We start from the raw sequence: 25,241 nt of genomic DNA, 5'->3' as shown, positions 1-25,241 counted from the left end.
TCCCAAAGGTAGCTTGGCCCCACTCAGAGCTACTCTAAACAAATCACCCCGGCTCATCACTGGCTCTAGAGAGCATGACCACATCTCTCCCGTCCTTTTGCAACTAAATTGGCTATCTCTCGAAGCCAGGATACGTTTCAAGATAGCTTGCTTGACGCATAAAGCCATACATTACAACACCCCGGTATACTTGGCAAATAAGCTTGAACTATCGGGCTCTTGTCGGAACTTAAGAAGTACTGCCACCCTACTTTTGAAACCTCCCAAATTTAAAAAGAAAAGATCGTACAATCGGGCCTTCACCTTTTTTGCTCCAAGAATTTGGAACGCTCTACCTCCTGAGATCAGATCCAATCCTTCCACGGTATCTTTCAAGAAACAGGTCAAACTGCTATTCTTGAGTGATCATTAACAGCATCAACTTGTTCTCATGCTCTGTTTACAAATTTGACTCTTATTTTACACCGTTGTTTCGATTTATTGTATGCTTGCCTGTTAAATGGGCATCTTGCTCTAGGGCAATTCTGATAATGTTTGGATCGGACCATCTCTCCAACTCCATACCATGATTGTTTCTCCCCTTTGACGTTGTGTGGACTTAACTACACCATTTGTAACATTGTGCTAGGTTTTATTCGTGCTTTCGCCACATCTGTACAGCGCTCTGATACCCATAAGGTTCTTATATGCACTTTATAAAACTTTTCAAATAAATAAATAACATCTGAAAGGAGTCCTCTGTGATTCTTCTGACCTTGCTTTAGTCAGCAGTAGGGTCTTCCCTCACTTCTTGACAAAAGAAGAGGACAGCCTTCTGAAGCTTGTTCTCTTATTAAACGATTTCACAATAATCATGGCATTTAGCTGGTTAGTGATAGTTAAGGATCTAAAACTAAACTTTCTTAGTTATTAAGCTGTTTTGTTAATTCAAATTGCAATAAATGCTCTGATTCAGGAATACAGAATACAATGACATGTATGTGGAACCCAGTAACCCCATTACAAATTCACAATCATTACTCCTGATACCATAGAAGACATGTTAGTCCTAGTGCTCTTGTTTCAGAAACGGCACAATGTGTAAATATGAAACTCTATTGCTTGAAAGGATATTGGGGGTACACTGCTGCGTGTACCATCCCCAGCGGCCGCCGAGTGGAGGACTCAGTTATCCACGACCCCTGCGGCGGCGCCACCTGAGTACGTCATCCAAGGCGCCCGGAGGCGCTTAAAAGCTCGGGCTCCCCCGGCAGAGAGTTGCTAATTGCTTGAAAGGATATTGGGGGTACATCCAGAGCCCCGTTACTCACCCTGACATTGAACTCGTCCTTCTGCCTGCCTGCCCGAGTCCTCCCGCTGCCGCGTGTACCATCCCCAGCGGCCGCCGAGTGGAGGACTCGGTTATCCACCGACCCCTGCGGCGGCGCCACCTGAGTACGTCATCCAAGGCGCCCGGAGGCGCTTAAAAGCTCGGGCTCCCCCGGCAGAGAGTTGCTAATTGCTTGAAAGGATATTGGGGGTACATCCAGAGCCCCGTTACTCACCCTGACATTGGACTCGTCCTTCTGCCTGCCTGCCTGCCCGAGTCCTCCCGCTGCCGCGTGTACCATCCCCAGCGGCCGCCGAGTGGAGGACTCGGCTATCCACCGACCCCTGCGGCGGCGCCACCTGAGTACGTCATCCAAGGCGCCCGGAGACACTTAAAAGCTCGGGCTCCCCCGCTACGTGGGGCGCCCGGACGAAGCCCGGACAAAGGGCGGACAGTCTTAGACAGTCCGAGACTGGCCGCGACTGGACTGGGCCGAACACTCTGCCCCTGCTAAGATCGAGGCATTTCCCTGTAGTAAGACTATATTTCCTTACTTTATTAAATCCTACAGACGATTGTTATTATTGATGCTCTCTGTTCTTAGTTTGAGTACAGCCTATTTATGTTATAAACTGCTAGGATTTGTCTGAGTATTAACCTGCAATCCTGTAGTATGCCGAAAAAAATAGCTCCAATCACGTCCAATACGATGGATAATTATTTGGTCCAGGTGGTAACTAAAATTAATAGCGAAAGGCGACAGTCACTAGGATTAAGTCAATTCCCAGTTTTCCCCCCCTGAGTCCATCCCCATCATCCCCATTGGCAGATCCATCACTGCCGGCTGCTACTAGTGACGCTCCTGAGATCGATCTTCTTGTCAGTGGCAAGCATGATCATAGCGCACCTATAGCGGTTAATCCAGAAATTAACCCGGTAACTGACCCGGAAAGTGATGCCGACTCTGACCTTGATACACATGCCCATGTTGTAGAAGATGATCTTTCCTCCCCAGAACAGGAAACTAGGGCAGTCAGAACATGTAGGAAGATCCAGCCAAAGCGTGGCGGGTTACCGTCAGGGTTGAGGAGGAAAAAGGCCTCACCGCTACGAAAAGCTAAGGATAAGAGTATGGATGTTGGGGACGACAGTGTAAAGCATATCATGGATGATGAGCTATTTTCTAGGATAGCTGATATGATTGAGTGCAGAATTAAAGCTATTATCAAACCAATGGTGGCCAAAATTGATAAGCTCACTGCTGAGGTTAAAAAATTGGGCGGGATTCAGAATAAGGTTGTGGGGGAGGTTGGTAACATAGCAACTCTAGTTTCAAACCTGGTAGGTACATCTGGGGAGAATGTCGTGAGTGTGGCAGTGGTAGAGAGGAGTAAGACAGCAACCATCCCCCCTGGTCAGGCACCAGCAAATATAGATAATCACCCAGACGTAAGAGAGGATGTTTTGCTAACATCAATCGTACCACCTGCACCATGCCAGGAGACAGATTCTGCCCAATTCATAGTAGAAGCTTCACCTTTGGTGCTGGTACTGGCAAATGTTGCACCTTTGGCACCTGGGCAGTTAGAATCGCCAACATCTCTCTCTAGTAAGGCGTTGCACTGGCTGGCAGGTAACATGCAGATGGCTCCAGGAGGGAAACAGCAGTTAGCAGGGGAGATCAGGACAGCTAGGAGGGTAGCCTGGATAGGGAACAGACCGAAAAAGTTCAAAGGAGACTGCGTAGTGGTGAACTTTTCTAATTCGGCTGTGCTTCCTAGTGTTTTGTCAAATATACTCCCCCCACAACGTAGGAGCGGCACTGTTGTCCCCCTCACCTTAAAATTCTTCTATGGTGAGCAGCAAAACGTGACCTATCCTAAGACTCCAGGGCCAAGGTGGGACACCATGATGAATAGGTGGGGTGGGGGTGTGGGTGCTCCAGCTAATGAATGGGGGATTAGCCTGGGGAATAGGTTTGGGATCCTGTCAGGCCTAAATGACTGCGACTGACTTACAAAGGATCGCAATACGGCATGCACTAGATTACCTGAGGTCTATGGAATGGGTGACACTATAGCTCAGAGTACTGCCATTACAGGTCACTTTCCCATGCCCCAGACTAACATCATGGGCAAATGTACTATCTTAGTGGATTTGGAAGGGATAAATGCCCCTAATCAACTACTTGATTGTATGGCTGACAACACAGCAAAAAATAAAACTGATTTAAACCCGGAGGCATTAGTTATTAGTCTATGCGGGGGTATACTACCTAAAGAGGGCAGGGCTAGCGTTGACCCCAGCACTAAATCCGACAGCACTAAGTCTGACAGCATTAAATCTGATAGCATTAAGTCTCTCGCCCAATCCACCTTGTTGTCATGGAATGTGGCAGGGTAGAGAAGCAAGGTAACATCCCTGGACTGGCTAGCCTTTCTGGATAATAAGGATATAATCCTCCTTCAGGAAACATGGCAGGTAACCCCGGAATTCAAGCAAGGATACTTACATTTTTATATTCCAGCTATTCCTGGCTTACGGGGGAGACCGAAGGGAGGATTGTTGACATGGGTTAAACAGGACAGTAGATATTCCGTTACTCAGCTAGTTACAAATAGCCCAGATATTCTGCTAATTAGACTTAAATGACCAGATTATAAGGACCTTTTTGTTTTTAATATCTACTCCAGGGGACTTCCAGGTGGTAAACCCACTGAAGCTGTTGATCAGCTAGGTATTCTACTTGAGCGATATCGCCCAAAAGGTAACATTATTGTTGCAGGAGATTTTAATTGTTGCTTTGAACCCCTAGACAGCTATGATATGGACCTTACAGTGGAAGAGGACTATATCTGGAAGATCCCTCAGCTGACAATACCACCTATTAAAAAAAGGTCAGAGGCAGCATTACAACTTAAAGTCCTATGTGTGGAACACGGGTTACGTGCCAACTAATGGAAGAATGGGTTCTGACAAACAGGGCGCCTCCACCTTTAACAACGGTATATCTCAAAGCCGCATAGATTACATCTTTATAAATAAAGAGAACTGGTCCAATATTGATGATATGCGGATAGAGGAACGGGTGGAGAGTGATCACAACCCAATAATCCTGCTATTTAGGTTATTTGACTTACTGGAACATGAGGGCCCGTGCGATTGTGTGGAGATAGCCCTCTCAAATAACCATGGACGAATTAGATGGGCTAACTGTGTAACGAATGAGGAAGGTGTTGCTGCCATGAGGGATCTGACTATCCAGGCTATAGTGGAATTAAGGAATAATTCCACTGTGGAAGCAGTTGTATCAAATGTTTGTCGGATCCACTACAGTTTTTTTAATCAGTTAAGATCCTTCTTCGTCAAAAAGGTGACGAAAAAACAGAGTAGGCCGACAAAGAAGGAGGACCAATGGTATGGCAAATCCTGTAGGGTTGCATATAGGGCCTTGTCAGATGCAGTAAAAACAAAAGATATAACTAAGATCAAGATTGCCCGAGTTATGTACAAGAAAACGCAACTTAAGGCAAAAAGTGACTGGGACAATGAATATTGGAGGGAGCTCCCGAGTGCTAGTAAAGAAAGATCTATTTGCTCCTTTTGGGATATGGTCAAATGGGGAAGGGGGATTGAAAGGGGTGAACCTATTAATTGTGTCTCACCAAATGTTTGGGTCTCTCACTATACGTCCCAATTTGCAGCTATGGATGAGGAGGGAGAAGAGCGTGAGGCTCTCCTAAAAGCAATTGAGGGCGCAAATCACCTTTCCTTCACCAAAGCCGATATTATTAAAACTTTATCCCGAAAGCTAGGGCACCAGGCCTGGACTCCGTTCCAGCAGACCTCTTTATGCATGATAAGGATCTTTGGGCCTCTTACATCCATCTGCTAGCTAATGGCATTGCGATGGGCTCACCAATACCAGAGTCCTGGAAGGGTGCCAAGATCATCCCAATCTTTAAAATAGGGGAGGGCTTGGACCCAGGAAACTATAGGCTAATTAGCCTTATTGCCTACATACAAAAGGTAGTGACAAGGCTCTTACTGCAGCGTATTCAGGGGTGGATAGAGGAAAATGATATATTGTCGCACCTACAGGCAGGGTTTCGTAGCCATACCAGTACGATTGACCAAGTTTTTAGATTTGTTTTATTATATTGGCGTGTAGTGCTACTGGGGGGGTATGCTCTTCGCATCTTTCGTTGACCTTAAATCAGCGTTTGATTTGGTGCCCCGTACTAAGTTGTGGGCAGCCTTGCAAGAACAGGGCATCCCATTGGATATCCTGTCACTCCTCATCAGATTGCATGAAGATAATTTTGCCCGAGTCCGCTGGAACCAGCAGGGAAGTGTAACTGATAAATTCCCTATCGCAAGGGGGGTACGCCAAGGGTGTGTACTTGCCCCTACACTCTTCTCACTATACATCAACAGGGTAATCAGCTATTTTGAACAGCAACCAACCGATGCCCCCAAGTTGGATGGCAAGCTGATCCCCTTGTTGATGTTTGCTGACGATACGCTACTGATTTCGAAGACACAGCAGGGCCTCCAGAAGGCCGTTGGAGTCTTCGAGGCTTTTTGTAATGACCATGGTCTTGTCATTAATACATCTAAGACAAAGTTCATGGTCCTGCACAAAAATAAATACGCCAGAGGGAAGGTGGTTATGGATGGGGTTCAACTGGAGCAGACTCAAGTATTTAACTATCTGGGTATAACCATTTCAGCCAAATTAGACTGGAAACAGCACACCAACCAGCTGATCACGAAGCATGCACAATTGACAGGAGCACTCACCAAGGAATTTTACTTATCTCATACCAGGCCAATTACCCCGGTTCTAAAGATTTATGATGCCAAAGTTGGAGCAGCAATTCTCTATGGGGCAGAACTATGGGGGCTCAGTAACCTAAAAAGGTTGACTGGTGCGCAGAATAAATTTTTGCGCAACATCACAGGCTTACCGGTTTCCACTCCATTGATCCCTCTCCATTATGATCTAGGGTCTCATGGCCTTGAGGATATGGCCAGATATAGATCGGTTGCCTACTGGAGGAGACTATGGGTTACCCCAGAACTCTCCCAGTATGCACGGGCCTTCCTCGAGGTGAGAGACTCTGATAAGGGCCATAAAATACTATGGATGAAGGAGGTAAAAGCAATATATAAGGCTATGGGATTATCTCCATTGTGGGATGACCAAGTAGGGAATTCTTTTCCACCTAGAAAAGTGTTTAGAGACCTGTACTGGAACATGTTGGAGGCAAAGAGATTTGGCCGCTGTATTGAACCATCTTTTACGGCAGATTTCCTAAAATTAAAGCATTCTCCGGCCTTTGAGGCCTACTCGGACTGGATTACCATCCCAGGGGACAGGAAGAAATATCATCAGATTAGGGTGGGGACATTACCACTAAATGCTCTCACTGCAAAATGGCGTGGGGGACAAGGTTCGGCCTGTCCCTTTTGTCCCGATCAGCGGGAAGTCATTGGTCATGTTCTCTTTGCCTGTCCAGAATATAAGGTACCCAGGAGATCTTGGTTAAAACCTATCTGTGTCCAGTTGGGTCTCAAAACGGGTTGTGAGGCTGTCAGGATTTTACAAACTGACAACTCCCAAGCCGTAGTTATAGCCATGGCTAAATTCCTCCACTGGATGTGGATAATTCAGGCCCGCAAAATGAGCCTACAGTAATTACGGCCTATGACACATGAGATTGTAAAATGTTACTAGTGACTAATGTACCTAATGATCAATTTTAAAGTATTTTAAAAAAAGAATGAAATGAATTTTATATCTATGTTCCTTCTTTTATCTTCTTTTTTAACATAATTTATTTAATGACTGTAACTTATGGGTTTTATGTAGGGCGGTAGGCCAATCATTGTTAATTGAGAGTCGAAGTGACGAAGTGTGGATTTTACTAGCTGTCAAAGAAGGGTAATTTTAAAATATTAATTTGTAGCTGTCTTTTACGATTGGAAAAAATCGAAATAAAGACTTTTGAATTGAATTGAAACTCTATACATTGATCTGGACTTGCTGTTTCTACAAGTGATAAAAAGCAAGCCCTGGTCATGATCTGCCTATTGAAGCTGCTGGTTTTTGTGAAGATTGCACTACATCCTCCTCAGTGTGGATCCCTTCTTCTTTCTCCTTGCCTCTCTAAATACATGGCAAATGTCTTTATCACAGATAACCACAATGTTGAGAGATTGGTTCATAATCCTGGGGTCAGATGACAGCAAGCGATTGAATACATTCCCCATCTCACAGAAGAACAGACATGATCCTTCAACAGGCACGGGTGCCAATAAGTCCAGCAAAGTCACAGAAATGTGAAGGGAGCTTTGTCCAGCGCTGTGTTGTGCCTATGCTGGCCAAACGCTCACTTCCTTTAATCACCCCCCACCCTTCACTTTTGTTGGGAAGGCTGTTGTGAGTTAGAATGCAGATGATTCCAACAGGAGGCATTTGCTTTGTGTAAGCAGGTTTTTCACTTCAGCTGCTGGTTGCCATTCTGTATTTAGAAAATCAAAAAAGGGGGGAGAATGGACAACTTGGAACTGCGTTTCCAGGGTTTCTTTTGTATATATTCAAAAACCCTGATACACGCATAAGGTTCTAAAGCGGTATATCTTGGTTTTCCGCTTCTAATAATGCGTTAATGCATCATCATCAGGTCTTTGTTTGTCATATGCTTTCCTCTAGCCAGAGGTAACCGCTGGATGCGTAGTAGTGTCAAGAGATGGGGTCTTAAAAGTGCTCATCGATCATGTGAGTTAAAAATCTTTTTCTCACCAAAAAATAACTATTTATTAAATGTAAACAGGGTGAGTCAAAAATGATTAAAAACGCTATTGTATAGATGCAGATCACGTGACTAGATCCACTATACAATCAATTAAGTATCAGGTCGACATGTTTCTGCCCCATTACGCCCAGCCGGGTCTATGGGGCATTCATCAGGACTAAAGTAAGTACTTACACAATTTGTGAAGTTACTTTCAGTGGGTCTTGTGTTCCACTATAAGTGAAGGTCAACTGTACCTGTAGTTTGGGAGACACAGAAGACACATATACATACAACAAACATAGAAATCACAATTAATTAATAGCGCTATGTTTTAGCCACATTTATGAGGTTACACTATAGCCTCTATAATAAGACAAATTGGAGGTGAGATATTTTTGGCTTTACACTGAGGGATGAGGAGGTGTGTACTTTATCCCGCTAATTTTTCTGTCTGAATTGTTCGTAAATTCACTTTCTTAATACATTCTATATTAGTTTGCAATGAAAGTGTGAGCTCGTTTTTCAATTCGATGTATTGGTATGCTGGCGCGCAAAGCTGTTAGTTAACGCACGATAATGGGAGCTTTACATAGCTCTACCATTTAGAAATAGACACTCTGTCTTCGGTGTTATCAGGCTTAATTATTTACAGGGACGTATTAATATATGGGCAGAATGTGAGTAGTTCCGTCTCCATCTTGATAACTTCTCCACCTTGGGCCGTGAAAAGCGCGTTTATAAATACTCGCGGTCGCTGCACTTTATAAAAACGCGTTACCTTCTATACTGAAGACGCGTGCTTCATCGGAGGACTCGGATAATTTATCCAGAGCTGTATGGAGAATGCAAGACATATTCAGAGTATTATTAGCCTTACTTAAAAAGACCGCGTCTCTGCCGTCCTATCGGTCTTACCAGCTGCCGGCAATTTGCCTTCCTGTGCTGTCTTTGCCCCCGGAAACTCCCGATCGGGTGCTTCCTCCTTCTTTTGAATGACGCCGCAGTGTTTAGGCGGTCATCATCATAGAAAGAGGACTCACAGATTGTGAATGGACATAGACGTAATATCTATACTTCTGTCTCGTGGTTCTAGTTCATTACGGAATATAAAGAGACATTGGATGGAGTCTAATTCTGTGTGAGAGAAAATTAATTCTGTGCAAGAGAAAATTTATATTGCTATTTCTCGATCCCAAAAAGACTTATGAATCTGGCATATTATATACCAGTCCATGTTGTATTCGTTGTTGTGATTATATACGGGGCATATTTCTCAATCTAACAAGCACTGTGTATATTTTGTGTAGATATCTAGTGTCACGAAGAAGAGGGGCTTTATCTGTGAATATGCACCAGATGATTCTCATAGATCTTTATCAGTAACAGGGCTTGTTCTATGCACATATACCAATACACCAATTGGTTTTATTTCAATGGAGTTGATGCCATGGTACATTATCATTGAGTCCCAAAACGTTTGCCTTGCGGCCGTCCACTCATCTTTGCTCTTTTTCAAAGAGGACCCTTTCTGCATTATGATTTTTAATTTGTAACATTTCAATTCCTGTCCATCTTATTTCCTCCGCTGTGTGGTTTTGTTCCAGGAAGTGTTTACTCATATTCGTTGTTACTTTTTTTGTCTTAATATTACTCTTATGTTCCCCAATTCTCAATTTTACTTTCCTGCATGTCATGCCAATGTATTTCATGTTACACGGACATAGAATCAAGTAAATAACATGGATCGAGTTACAGTTCGTATGCTGTCGTTGTGTCCAAATTAGGGTGTCTGATAAGTTCAGGGTTTTGGTTGCAGATGTGAGTTTGCAAACCATGCAAGTTCCACATGGAAAATGTCCTGTAATGGGGACCATGTTCCAATTCCTTATGGTCTCTGTGTTCTGTTTCAATTGGGGCCTTGTGTGGACTAACATGTCCTTGATGTTGCTGGTTCGTTTATTGGCAAATCTTGGTTTAGGCCAATTTAGTTTTAACGAAGTCAGAATTCTCCAATTCTTATTTATTACTTTTTTCACTTCATTAGTAGCTGGACTATAGTAGTTACACATGTCATCAGATCCTCAATGGGTTCTTTCGAGATAGTCTCTAAGAGGCACTCCCGAGGTTGGTGTCTGGCTCTCTTTAGACATTTTCATATTGTTCTTGATGGGTAATCCCTCTTTTGTAATTTCACAGGTAGATCCCTTGCTTGTTTAGTATAATCCTGTAGTTTACTGCAATTCCGTTTTAGCCTTAAAAATTGTCTGTAGGGTAAATTGTCTCTTAATGGTCTTGGATGAAAGCTCTGGTATGATAATAAGCAGTTTTTTGCAGTGGGTTTATAATATGTTTTGGTCTCAATCTTTCCATTCTCCACAAATAATGTTATATCCAAAAAATCCAAGTGGTCTTTGTCTGCTGTAAAAGTGAATTTAAGACATCTATCTCTGTTGAGCCATTCCATGAATTTTTGTAGATTCTCATTTCCATCTTCCCAAATCAGTATGATATCATCAATATATCGTTTCCCAAAAATTATCTTGGAAACGAAAGGGTTGGTATTGTTCAGGACATAGTTGGACTCAAACTCACTCACGTAGAGTCCAGCTACTGATGGTGCGAATGCACTCCCCATGGATGTACCATGGCACTGGACAAAGAGATCTCCATTATATTAAAAAAAATTCTCTGTTAATGCCAATCGGCAACATTCAATGAAGAGGAAATGCTTTTGGTGGGGCTGGATGTAGAGAGCCTCTACACCAGCCTCCCCCAACGAGAAACTCTCCAAACTTTGGAGGATATCCTGTTCTCAGAACAATGGAACTACCGAACTCCACGACATTTTGTACTAGAATGTTGCCGATTGGCATTAACAGAGAATTTTCTTGAATGGTACATCCATACATCAAAACATATTATAAACCCACTGAAAAAAACATCTTATTATCATACCAGAGCTTTCATCCAAGACCATTAAGAGACAATTTACCCTACAGCCAATTTTTAAGGCTAAAACGGAATTGCAGTAAACTACAGGATTATACTAAACAAGCAAGGGATCTACCTGTGAAAGAGGGATTACCCATCAAGAACAATACAAAAATGTCAAAGGAGAGCCAGACACCAACCTCGGGAGTGCCTCTTAGAGACTATCTCGAAAGAACCCATTGAGGATCTGATGACATGTGTAACTACTTATAGTCCAGCTACTAATGAAGTGAAAAAAATAATAAATAAGAATTGGAGAATTCTGACATCGGGAAAACTAAATTGGCCTAAACCAAGATGTGCCAATAAACGAACCAGGAACATCAAGGACATGTTAGTCCACACAAGGCCCCAATTGAAACAAAACACAGAGACCATAAGGAATTGGAACATGGTCCCCTTTACAGGACATTTTCCATGTGGAACTTGCATGGTTTGCAAACTCACATCTGCTACCAAAACCCTGAACTTATCAGACACCCTAATTTGGACACAACGACAGCATACGAACTGTAACTCGACCCATGTTATTTACTTGATTCTATGTCCGTGTAACATGAAATACATTGGCATGACATGCAGGAAAGTAAAATTGGGGAACATAAGAGTAATATTAAGTCAAAAAAGTGACAACGAAAATGAGTAAACACTTCCTGGAACAAAACCACACAGCGGAGGAAATAAGATGGACAGTAATTGAAATGTTACAAATTAAAAATCATAACGCAGAAAGGGTCCTCTTTGAAAAAGAGCAAAGATGGGTGGACCACCTACAGACAAACGTTTTGGGACTCAATGATAATGTACCATGGCATCAACTCCATTGAAATAAAACCAATTGGTGTATTGGTATATGTGCATAGAACAAGCCCTGTTACTGATAAAGATCTATGAGAATCATCTGGTGCATATTCACAGATAAAGCCCCTCTTCTTCGTGACACTAGATATCTACACAAAATATACACAGTGCTTGTTAGATTGAGAAATATGCCCCGTATATATAATCACAAAAACGAATACAACATGGACTGGTATATAATATGCCAGATTCATAAGTCTTTTTGGGACCGAGAAATAGCAATATAAATTTTCTCTTACACAGAATAAATTTTCTCTCACACAGAGTTAGACTCCATCCAATGTCTCTTTATATTCCGTAATGAACTAGAACCACGAGACAGAAGTAAAGATATTACGTCTATGTCCATTCACAATCTGTGAGTCCTCTTTCTATGATGATGACCGCCTAAACACGGCGGCGTCATTCAAAAGAAGGAGGAAGCACCCGATCGGGAGTTTCCGGGTCAGAGAGAGCACAGGAAGGCAAATCGCCGGCAGCTGGTAAGACCGATAGGACGGCAGAGACGCGGTCTTTTAAAGTAAGGCTAATAATACTCTGAATATGTCTTGCATTCTCCATACAGCTCTGGAGAAATTATCCGAGTCCTCCGATGAAGCACGCGTCTTCAGTATAGAAGGTAACGCGTTTTTATAAAGTGCAGCGACCGCGAGTATTTATAAACGCGCTTTTCACGGCCCAAGGTGGAGATGTTATCAAGATGGAGACGGAACTACTCACATTCTGCCCATATATTAATACGTCCCTGTAAATAATTAAGCCCGATAACACCGAAGACAGAGTGTCTATTTCTAAAGGGTAGAGCTATGTAAAGCTTCCATTATCGTGCGTTAACTAACAGCGTTGCGCGCCAGCATACAAATACATCTAATTGAAAAACGAGCTCACACTTTCATTGCAAACTAACATAGAATGTATTAAGAAAGTGAATTTACGAACAATTCAGACAGAAAAATTAGCGGAATAAAGTACACACCTCCTCATCCCTCAATGTACAGCCAAAAAGATCTCACCTCCAATATGTCTTATTATAGAGGCTATAGTGTAACCTCATAAATGTGGCTAAAACATAGCGCTATTAATTAATTGTGATTTCTATGTTTGTTGTATGTATATGTGTCTTCTGTGTCTCCCAAACTACAGGTACAGTTGACCTTCACTAATAGTGGAACACAAGACCCACTGAAAGTAACTTCACAAATTGTGTAAGTACTTACTTTAGTCCTGATGAATGCCCCATAGACCCGGCTGGGCGTAATGGGGCAGAAACATGTCGACCTGATACTTAATTGATTGTATAGTGGATCTAGTCACGCGATCTGCATCTATACAATAGCGTTTTTACTCATTTTTGACTCACCCTGTTTACATTTAATAAATAGTTCTTTTTTGGTGAGAAAAAGATTTTTAACTCACATGATCGATGAGCACTTTTTAGACCCTATCTCTGGACACTACTACACATCCAGCGGTTACCTCTGGCTAGAGGAAAGCATATGACAAACAAAGACCCGATGATGATGCATTAACGCATTATTAGAAGCGGAGAACCAAGATATACCGCTTTAGAACCTTATGCGTGTATGAGGGTTTTTGAATATATACAAAAGAAACCCTGGAAACGCAGTTCCAAGTTGTCCATTCTCCCCCCTTTTTTGATTTTCTAAATATTGAGCCAGGAAGCTGAATGGACGATTAAACTTCCTCCTCCCTCTTTGATTTCTAAGCCATTCTGTATTGCCATTGTCCGCATTCAGCCAATGTCTCAAATATAGTAATGCTTAGCAACCTTAAGCTCTAGTCCAATTTAAATTATTTAGGTTCTAAATCATCATTTGAGCGTGTTATTCTCAATCTACAATGCTTCCGAAACGGAGTTTGTAAATTACACATTCGTAGCATGTGTTGGCTGCAGATATACATGCTAATCACACTCCTGCCATCTGGTGTGGAGCCCAGATTCTGTAAGGTGTTTTTCTCGAGGACATTTTATGGTCAGCGTCATGGGTCATGTCCTCTCCTCCTCAAGGTATTGGACATTTTCAACAGCTCCTTTGTTAGACTTAGTTTTTTGCTATTGGACAGACTGCATCGGAGCTCTACAGTTTTGACGTCTATGCGGCCTGTGGACAAAAGAAGAAGATCCACATAATCGAAGATTGACAAAGAAGAGCAATTTACGGCTCCGATACACTTTAGAACCGTGTACATATTGAGCACACGCATCAGACGTTTGCTTCTTCGACATCCATACCCATTGAGAATGTCCATCTCTGGGTAATGGAGGTGAAAAAAGAAAACTTATTTCAATGGACCCCTCTGTGAGGGGCTAAATACGCCTATTGGGACACTCATATGGTCTGTAACTTGAACTTATCAGAAGAGGCCAAGGAACAGGACTGTGCAGCGTGTAACCTCTTCATAAATAACAAAGCACTGTGAAACAGAAGAGATGGGTTAGGCGCATAACATGGAGATGGCAGTAGAGGCAGATTTCTCACATGTAGAGTCACACAGCTAGGGTGAGAAAATAATGCAAGTTCGGGGCATCTTCGCCATCTCCCACTATGTCGCCTCTACTGAATCCAGTGAGGAAGAAGAGTCAGAGGTGCAGGCCGAAACCCCCCGCAGAAGACTCTGGTACCTGGCTTGGGACCAAAAATGAAGACAACACCAAGGGGTGGCGGTACTATTGACCCACCCCATACAAAGAAAATCTTAAATACACCTCCACGCCACGGGCTGTAATCGACATCGCAAGGACACCTCCGAGTCGAGAAGGGACGAGACTGTTCTTGACCAGAATCTGACAACAAGGCCAAAACATGGGGATGGCACCGACACTACTTCGGTACTGAAGGGCATGCCATCATCGACACATACATCAGCGCGGAAGAAAACATGGCAGGCTTTGACCCCGGAGAAGTCATCTGATCCGAAGAAATGCTCGAACTTGAGCCACTCAGAATCCACACATACATCGGCAACAACAACAAAAAAGGAACCTGGGCACTCTTCGATACCAAAAAAAACACATTACCACAAAGACGCTTTCTACGGCCATACCAACAGTGCCAAAGAAGCAGGCAAGAACACCCCAAAAACAAGTGCCACAGGGGGAACAGAGCAATATTTTTGAAGGGCTGCACAAATATATGCAAAACCCAAGGTTTCTGTCAAAGGTCATATCACCTTTCCATTTAATTCAAACGTTAGATTTACCTGTTTTCTTTCCAAAACCAGAAACAGTCAAAGAAAGAGCATATATGTAAAACATGCTTATATGTACTATGTGGAAAGAACAATAACTTTCAGGAAAACACAACAACTATTTGTAGCTTTTTCAAACCCAAGGAGAAGCAATCCAATATCAAAAGCAGGAATTGCTAGATGGAGATTAAAATGTATCTAGGTTTGCTACATCAAAGCAAAACGAACACTAACTACAACGCCAAGAGCTCACTTAACATGAAAAAGGCAGCATTAATGGCCTTTTTTTAGGAAATATCCCGCTAAAGGACATTTGTAAAGTGGCAACATGGACAAACCCATACACTTTTATGTAGGTGTGCAAGCCAGAGAACAAGCTCTGGTGGGGCAAGCAATTCTGTGCCCATTATTTCAAGCAAATGCACCAACTGATGCCTAAAGATACCACGAGAGGAGTACTGATTACAGTCTATGCATATCATGTGTATCTGCAGCCAACACAAGGTTCGAATGGAGTATGTTACTTGCCCTGTAAGCATCTATTCGTAGGGTGTAGTGCTGCAGATTCACACGCACCCTCCCGCCTCCCCGGCAGGTATTGAATGGTGACACAAATGCACAAAACTTTCAGCATGTTAACAGCAAACGCTAACTTAGCAGACTATATGCTCACTTCCTGTATGGTAGGAAAAAAACATTACAATCTAACAAGGGAGCCGTTGAACATGCACAGTACCTCAAGGAGGAGGGGATGCGACGCCCACCATAAAACTTTCTTGAGAAAAAAAACTTGCAGAGTACCGACCCAACACTAGATGGCAGGAGTGTGCATTGCATGTGAATCTGGATTGGGCTATAGTTATGTTTAGTAGAATATTGGATATTCAATGCCATTCTGTAGTTTTCTCCTCCCAGCACATCAATATCCTCTGTTATTTCCATATCTCGTGAGTGCTGGGAATAAAAGCATGCAATAGGTTTTAAAAGGTTAGAAAATTTCTCATTTCAATCATCACGGTTTCCTGAAATCAATTAACTCTGCTCCATACTTTTGATATGCCCATTGTCCATATAAACAGCAACAACATTAAGAATGCACTATTTTCTATACTATATATAGTGTGTATGTATGTACATGTGTGTGTATATATATATATATATATATATGTATATATATATATATATATATATATATATATATTCAGCTCCAAGATGTGTCCATCATTTGGGTCGCACTCATCCAGCAGCAGCGAGAAAATCCTCTTTCATGGTATGGGACAGATACCGCTAACAGACATCAGCAGCCTCTGTGTAGGTTTGCCTGACGCTTTTCGAAAGCTACTCAGCTTTCATTTCAGTGGCTTTCACGGGAAGGAGCTTTCAAATGACATTTCCATTTAAATACTGCACTCCCTCCAATGGGATGGTCATATGGAACTATGCATTATGGGAACTATAGTTCGTAATCGATCATCCCCCAAATAGATGCACGCATTATGCTCTGTGGTTAGTAGGTCACATGGACCCCGCCTGCGGGCCTGTCCTAAATCCTCTGCTGTTGGCCCACATAATCGATTTATTGAATACCTTGTCGAGTGGCCCCCCTTTTGTCGCGGGGTGGTGCGGACTCCGCAGCAGGACAGCCTCGAAATACATTCAGCTCCTCGATGTGTCCATCAGTTGAGTCAGACTCAGTCAGCAGCTGCGAGAAAATTGTCTTTCATGGTATGGACGGATACCGCTAACAGCCATTACCAGCCTCCGTGTAGGTTTACCTGACGAGTTTCGAAAGCTCCTCAGCTTTCTATTCAGAGGCTTTCACAGGAAGGTGGGTGTGCAATATGAAAATGGCAAAGTGGGTTTAGCGTTTGCACACACAGTCTCCATTCAAGCCTCTGAAGAGAAGCATATGGAGCTTCAAAACGCGTCAGGCAATTCCATTACGGAGCGGCTCCTACAAGCGGATCTTCGTCCCTGTCTATCATAAGCAAAGCTGCTGATCGAGTGCTACTCACCAGGTGGACAACTTTTGGAACAGAATATATATATATATATATATATTTATTTATTTTTGTGCTCAAAGAGATCAAAGATATTGTGTGTCCTTGTGCCTGAGGTGACCTGACCAAATGAACAGATTTAATTCCCCTGACTTCGAGTAGCTCCATTTCTTGTAATGGAGTTTGGGGAGGTATATATATATATATATATATATATATATATATATATATATATATACACACACACACTAAAAAAAACAAAGGATCCTGGGATGTTATATTAAGGAAATGGAATTTTAAAAAAAGTACAAATTCACAGATGAAAACTAAACTTACAGGGACGATATAGTTGGGTTCAGATTTTACACACACAAAACCATAGAAATTCAGCAGCCGACTAATGTCCGTAACTGATCTGCACCTTGTGTGATTGTTTTGCCTGGACCATTAAACCAAAGTCTTTGCGGGAGCGGTCCCGAAAAGCTTCTAGAGGCCTGCCGTTCGAGTTCCCTGTTGCGTGGGAGGTCGAGAGACTGGTCGCGGAGCCACCACCACCAGTCTTCTTCAAAGTCCTCGCACTCCTCAGCTAAGTCGAAGCACAAGCAGAAGTCGAAGAAGCACCGTCGCTCTTTGACTTCTCCCCGTCGGTCGGCTGAAGCAATGGGGGATGCGGGTGGTGCCCCTCCCGTGGTTCTGCGTGCGGAGCCCGAAGGGTCGATCTGAGTTTCCCTCCCTTCCCGAGACCTGAGCAACCCCTGCCCAGCTCCGCACCTTTTATGAAGCGATGCATGCCATCTTTGGGCAGCCTGACTCCGCCGGCGCACCTTCGGGCCCTGCCGACCCCGCTGGGGGCCCTGGGCCTTCAATGCCGGCGGCTCCGGCCCCAGCACTGCAGGGCCTCCTTGGATCCAGGCCTGGATCCGGATCAATGCCGGACGACCTGATTACACCTCCCCCAGTGCCGATTTCACCTCCACCACGTCCGCTGCCGATGCCGGTTGTGTCCCCAGCCCCTGTAGACCCTGTCCTCCATCCCGATGTAGACACGGAGCAGGACCGGCGTCAACCGACGCCGGATCCGGTGCCGACAGGCACTTTTGTGCCCCTGTTCTACCCTGGCTCTTTTAGATCAGTTTGGCAGCCAGAAGAGGGTGAGGAGGAATGGGAGGGTTTGGAGACCCTTTGACTGACCAGCTGGATAACGAACCGGACTGGGGAGAGGAACTAGGGGAAGCCAGTGGTCTGGATACCTCACCAGACCTTGGCATGTTGTCTCCTCCTACCGTGGCTACGGAGGAGGGAGCCCTACGCTGTGGTGTTGCGTAGGGCGACGGCGGCTCTCAACCTCGACCTACCTATGGTGGCAGTCAGGACTAACCTCCTGACAGAGGTGCTTTAGCCGGCAGTGAGCTCTGCGAAGCCCCTGCTACCGTTTAATGAAGCCCTTACTGACATCCTTTTGGGCACCTGGTCCAGGCCCAACACAGGGGCTCCTGTGAATGAGATGAATGCCCGACGCCACCGCCTGGCCCCTGGTGACCCCACTTTTCTCTCCCAACACCCCACCCCTGAGAGCTTGGTGGTCCAAGCCTTCTCATATAAAAGGTGCATTTCCAAACACACCACCTGATAGGGAATCCAAAAAGCTGGACCATCTTGGGAAGAAGATGTTTTCTTCCTCTAGTTTGGGACTGCTGTCGGTAAACATTGCATGTCTGTTGGCCGTTACACCCACTCACTGTGGGATACGGTGGTGCAAGTGCTGCCCCACTGCCCGGAGGAAGCCTGGGCCTCACTCTACCGTGCAGTTGCCGAAGGGAGAGGAGCAGCAAAGTTTACCATTCGCTGTGGACTCGATACCGCCGACTCGCTAGACAGGATGATTTTTACGTCAGTAGCCCTTCGCCGCTACGCATGGCTGACGTCGACCGACTTTTCAGGGGATGTCCAGTCCACTCCTCTGGACATGCCCTTCGATGGCCATCGCCTGTTAGGTGACAAGGCAGACAAAGCGCTAGAGCGCTTTAAGGACTCTGGGACTACGGCCAAGTCCTTGGCCCTCTCCACCACCCGCCCTGCGCAGTCTGTTTTTTGCCCCTTTTGTGGCTACGGAAGGGGTGGCCCGCCACGTCCCGCCCAAAGTCACAGGTCGGCGCAAGCTGTCCAGGCCCTGAGCGACCGGGGACATGGGAACCGCCGCAGGGGTTCTGGGGCCAGCGGGCGGGCCAGTCCATCACAGCCCCCTCTGCAGCTTCCTCCAAACGCACCTAGTCCAACCTTTCAGGACCACCAATCACCAGTGGGCGGCAGGATTCGCCACCACCTCCCCCACTGGCGCACCATCAAGTCGGACAGGTGGGTTTTGCAAATAGTCCGTAGGGGCTACTCCATCTCCTTCAAGACTACCCCTCCATCCATGCCACCTCAGCACCATCGCATTTCAGAGGATCATCTGGCCCTTCTCCAACAGGAAGTTATGGCTCTCTTGGCAAAGGGAGCCATCGAACGAGTGCCTGCCCCTGAAGTAGGTCACTGTTGCTACTCACACTACTTTCTGGTACCCAAGAAGGACAAGGGCCTGCGTCCTATCTTGGATCTCAGGAACGTCAACTGCTTCCTCCGGAAGGAGAAGTTCACAATGTTGACACTAGCTCGGGTCCTGTCTGCCCTCGACCCTGGAGACTGGATCGTAGCGTTGGACTTGCAGGACACCTATTTTCATATCCCCGTCTTGGCATTCCACAGGCATTATCTACGGTTCACGGTAGGCTACGAGCATTTTCAGTTTTCCGTGCTCCCCTTCGGCCTTACCAGCACCCCTCGGGTGTTCACGAAAGTGATGGCGCTGGTTGCAGCTCATCTGCGCAGATCAGGGGTTCCAGTCTTCGCCTATCTTGACGACTTGCTGTTAAAGGCGGGCTCGTCCTGGGCTGTCGTCTCCCACCTCCAGACTACGGCCGACCTTCAATGTGCCGAAGTCGCACCTGACTCCCTCTCATAAGCTCCTCTTCATCGGGCGGTTCTGAAAACGACTCGGTTTCGGGTCTATCCTCCCGAACAGCGAGTTCGGGATATTCGGGCTATGATTCCGATCTTTCAGCCTCTATCTCGGGTTTCGGACAGGATGACCCTCAGTCTACTGGGCCTGATGGTCTCCTGCATCCTGTTGGTGGACCATGCCTGATTGCATGTGCGGGCTCTGCAGTGGGACCTGAAGTTCTAGTGGGCTCAACATCAGGGAAGCTGTCCGACTGCGTCCAGATCTTGGAGGGCACTGCACACCAATTGCAGTGGTGGCTAACAAACCAGGATTGAGTCAACGGCAGATCCGTCTCCCTTCCCAACCAGAGTTCACAGTGGTGATAGATGCATCACTGCTGGGATGGGGCGGCCACATGGGAAAGGCGGAGATCAGATGCCTCTGGTCTCCGGTGGAGTCCGGGCTTCACATCAACCTTCTGGAGCTTTGGGTGATCTGTCTTGCACAGAAAGCATTTCTTCCCTCTGTCCGGGGAAGAGTGGTGCATGTGTTCACAGACAACACCACCGCCATGTGGTGCTGCAACAAACAGGGTGGGATGAGATCGTGGACCCTATGTCAAGAGGCTCTCCGTTTCTGGACATGGCTGGAACATCAGGGAATATCCCTAATGGTTCAACACCTGGTCACTGAACGCCAGGGCGGACCAACTCAGCCGCAGCTGCATGATGGATCATGAATGACATCTTCACTCAGAGGTGGTGCAAGGTCTCTTTCAGCAGTGGGGAGAGCCTTGGTTAGATCTATTTGCCACCGAAGAGAATACGCAATGTCATCGATTCTGCGCTTTGGAATTTCCAAGGCGGCACTTGCTAGGCGATGCTTTTTGATGCAAGTGGAGTTGCAGTCTTTTAAACACCTTTCCGCTTACACCACTTCTGCCCAGAGTGCTGAAGAAGATCAAGCGCGACCGGGCCCAAGTCATTGTAGTGGCTCCAGATTGGGCACGAAGAGTCTGGTATCCTGAGCTGTTACACATGGCCATCGATCCTCAAATCCGCCTGCCTCTTCGGGAGGATCTTCTGTCGCAGCAGCAGGGGACGGTCCTCCACCCGAACCTGTCCAGTCTCCACCTCCTTGAGTGGAGATTGAGTAGCGACAGTTGACAGCTTTTCACCTTCCTCCCAAAGTCTGTGATGTTATCTTGGCAGCCAGGCATCCCTCCACTAAGACGGTACTCGCCTGCAGATGGAACAAATTTGTGGCATGGTGCACAGCAAAGGCTGTGGATCCCCTTTCTGCCTCTCTTTCTGAGGGTTTCTTGTTCCTCCTTTCTTTGGTCCAGCAGGGCTCCGCTCTGGGCACTCTTAAGGGCTATCTCTCAGCCATTTCAGCCTTCTTAGGCTTCCCGATAAGCCTTCTCTTTTCAAGTCCCCTGTTGTAAATCGCTTCGTTAAGGCATTACTCATCTTTTTTCTCCTGTTCCCTTCGTAATGACTCAGTGGGACTTGAAATTGGTTCTTACATATCTTATGTGCGTTTCCTTTGAGCCGCTACATAACTGTCCTTTCAGGCAATTAACTTTAAAAACTGCCTTTCTGGTGGCCATCACCTCTGCACCCAAGGTCCATCACTTTGCCCACCTTCTTTCCGCCTCCGCATCCTTCTAAAGAAGGAAGAGACCCTCTACTGTCTGGATCCAAAACGTGCGCTTTCCTTTTATTTGGATCACACCAAGCCATTCCGGGTGGATGACCAGCTCTTTGTTGGCTACGTGCACACGTTCAGAAAACATTACTCTTTGGACAGCCAAGTCCGGGGAGATGGCTTCTTTGGCCATCCTGTTTTCCAAGACTTTCTGGTGTGAACTTGGTTTGCAGCCTCACCTCCGAGGTTGGTATTGCTGGGGTATCTATTTTAAGGTAAGGAATCTATAACTAATTGTCTCTTACCCTGTGTTACTTACCCTTGGTAACGATATATCTGTAGGAGACATAGATTACTTATAGATTCCTTACCGCCCCACCCATCCTCCCCATTCTGCGAACTGACTTCTAGGGTCAGGGAATCCCTTTTAGGGCCCTAGTTTTGTGCACCAGTGGCCAGTGTCTTGCATGGCTCTGCGCTTCTGACGTGGAATGTTGTGTAAAAGAACTGACTTCAGAGCGCGAGGGCGGTGTCTAAGTAGCTACCGCAACGTCATCCTGGCAACCACGACGCCAACGACGTACGCGGAGCCGACCGACGCCAACTTTCGATGCACAGGGGTACTGCTGATGAAAAATTCTCCTGATCCAGTCTGACGCCTGGGGGTAATTCTAAGGTAAGGAGTCTATAACTAATCTATATCTCTTACAGATATATATCGTTACCGAAGGTAAGTAAATTGTTTGTTATGTACATTCACCCTCGCTGTCACCTTGATGCAGTACCATTTAGTCAAATATAAGTATCATTTGGGGTTTAACTCCTTATTCTGAGCTGTAGGGTAGTAATTTGTTATCCAACTATTATAAACAGGGTTTTATTTCTCCTTAACTTCCAGGTGTGTGTTTCTTTAACACTTTCTGTAGGATTTATTTAGAAAATACAGGGCCCAACACATAAAGCTGGTCAATTGCTAGACCTGGTTTAAATTATAATGCCCCCTTCGTCCCCCAGTTGATCCTTAGATTGTCTCCGTGTTTATACTGATTACATCTGTATCAAGTTTCATATACTGGTGTCTTTAAAGAACTATATGGCCCATAAGTTCTAACACATTTTCCCTTTGATACATCAGAACCTATATCCTGCACAATAGTTTAACACTGGTTATAAAATAATAAGGAATTTAAAACTACTTATGAAGAGATCTGTTGTCCCGACATGGCCTTACTAGCCCTGTACTATTTTACAAAGAATCCAGATGGATTTTTCATGCTGTAGTTAAAAGCCTCTAGCTCCATTGCAGGGGAGGGGAACATTACAAATGCTCTAGAATTTAGGCAAACCCCTGACTTTCTAAAGATTTTTGTTTTTAACAAATTGATTTTAATTTTTTTGCAGCATGGACATTGGTAAATGAAACAGTTGCATATGTCAATTTCCCAATAACTGGGACCTCCCATGGTACTACAGGGAGGTGGAAAAGTTTGTGGGTGTATTTGGGCTGAACTGTGTCACTCCTTGCCTTTTGAAGCCCAAGACAATCCGCAAACTGATCAGGACCAGGGACACCACCGAACCAGTGAGCGACCTGCCACCAGCAACGGCAACGCATGTGTGGGGAAATGTATCCTCCCCAACTCTGACCAACAGACACAAGGACATAGCATGGATGACTGTGAAGGGGGGCCTGCCAGTGAGGTCCTTCATGCACAGCAGAGGCCTGTGCCCACACAAGAACTGTCCAAGGGGATGCCCCGCAGAGGAATCTGCACACCATCTCTTCTTGGCCTGCCCTTTTGCCCAGGGACTAAGGGCGGCCTTACGACCAGAACTGCTAGCCCTCATCCCCTGCGAGAACATTACTGAACAGTCCATGATGTACGGGCTGTTTCCAGGGACACACACAGAGCAAGCTATCCAGGGGTGCTGGAGGCTCCTCTGCTGTATTAAGGACATTCTCCTGTTCGCCAGGACCCCCATGGTGACAAATGAAGAGGTGGTGAACCGAGGAGGGTGCTGCAGGATGGTGCTCAGCCTGCTTAGAGACTATGCAGCCATGGACAAGCAGGAATGTGAGGAAGGGGAAGAACTGTAACAAAACCCCCTTACCCCACTGGACTCTTTAAAGTGGCGGCCCCATTAAAAACTGTAAACTCTATTTGCAGACATTTCTGAACCCCAAACTGATGACTTGTAAATGTTTAAATGCATTGATTAAAAAGTTAAAGTGGACTGCCTTCCCTAAGGGGGAGGTACCACTTCCTTAACCACTTGGATGCTAATGACAAGGGTAACTCGTCATGGAGTGCCCATTCATTTCAATGGAAATTACATTGAAATCGTTGGACCTTCTTTAAAAACTATGTATCGCAAACTTTTAAGCACTTAATAAAAATCTTTGCCCCAAAACTAAAAAATAATAATAAAAAAAACGGTCCTAGGATGCTTGTTTCCAGTCCAGGGAGGACCTGGCCTGGCAGTTCGGGCTGGACTGTTCCCATTGGGCGCTGGGTCAAGACTTATTTGCATATGGGGAGTCAAAACTGGAATGGCATGGTGAGCAAAAAAACGCTGGATTTAGTCCCAGATCTCTCCACTGGGGTGAACGTATGACATTGTTCTGCATTTTGTCCATCAGTTGTTCTTTTTGCATTTGTCACCCCGAGTGGGACGGGTATGCCCATGTGGGTCCCTTGCTCTCCATGCCACTGGAGTCAAGCTATCCTTGTTGATGAGGGCTGAAAGCCTGAAACCAGTCCAAGGATGCTTGTTTCCAGTCCAGGGAGGACCTGGCCTGGCAGTTCTGGCTGGACTGTTCCCATTGGGGGCAGGGTCAAGTCTGATTTGCATATGGCTGGGTCCAAACTGGAATGGCATGGTGAGCAAATAAATGTTGGATTTAGGCCCAGATCTCTGTACTGGGGTGAATGTATGACATTGTTCTGCATTCTGTCCATCAATTGTTCTTTTTACACGTTTTCACCTGTTTTAGCTTTTATGCAAGGATCTCATCTGTTCTTTCACATAAAGAAGTTTCTTTCCTGCATCTGTCATCTAGTTCAACCCCTTATTTTGCGCAAATCTCGGAATCCTCCCAGAACCATTTTGTTTGTGCCTGCGGGAGATGTGTTTTGAGGTCCAACTTTTTTTGTTTAGCTTTATGTTCAGTGGTAGCAGTGTATGAAATTAACTCGTCCCTTATTACTTTTTTAATATAGTTTATTATAGTTCTCAATAAATTACCACTATATAGCTTCTCTAATGCTTTCACAAAGTGCTATATCCTGCATAGCCATTTCATTTACTAACTGTGGGTGTGGGGGAGAAGGGGTCATCTATAGCCGTATGGAGGTGTGGTCAGATAACGTTTTTACGTCTACAAGAGTCCAGTATTCGAGATGGAAGGTTTCTACTGATTAAAAAGTAGTCAATTCTGG

General features: G+C 45.2%; 1 protein-coding gene across 1 annotated transcript in view; it reads left to right on the top strand.

Annotated features, from left to right (window-relative positions):
* The window catches only part of LOC144827991 (TSC22 domain family protein 1-like), a 125,320-nt gene that overhangs the window by 16,438 nt on the left and 83,641 nt on the right, over positions 1–25,241 (top strand). Inside the window, 1 exon segment of the mRNA XM_078686139.1 lies at positions 12,530–12,583. Within this exon segment, the coding sequence (XP_078542265.1) occupies positions 12,530–12,583 (54 nt within the window).

This window comes from Lissotriton helveticus, chromosome 4_1, assembly GCF_964261635.1.
Source record: "Lissotriton helveticus chromosome 4_1, aLisHel1.1, whole genome shotgun sequence".
Taxonomy (NCBI): domain Eukaryota; kingdom Metazoa; phylum Chordata; class Amphibia; order Caudata; family Salamandridae; genus Lissotriton; species Lissotriton helveticus.
This window is presented reverse-complemented; position numbering and strand designations above follow the sequence as displayed.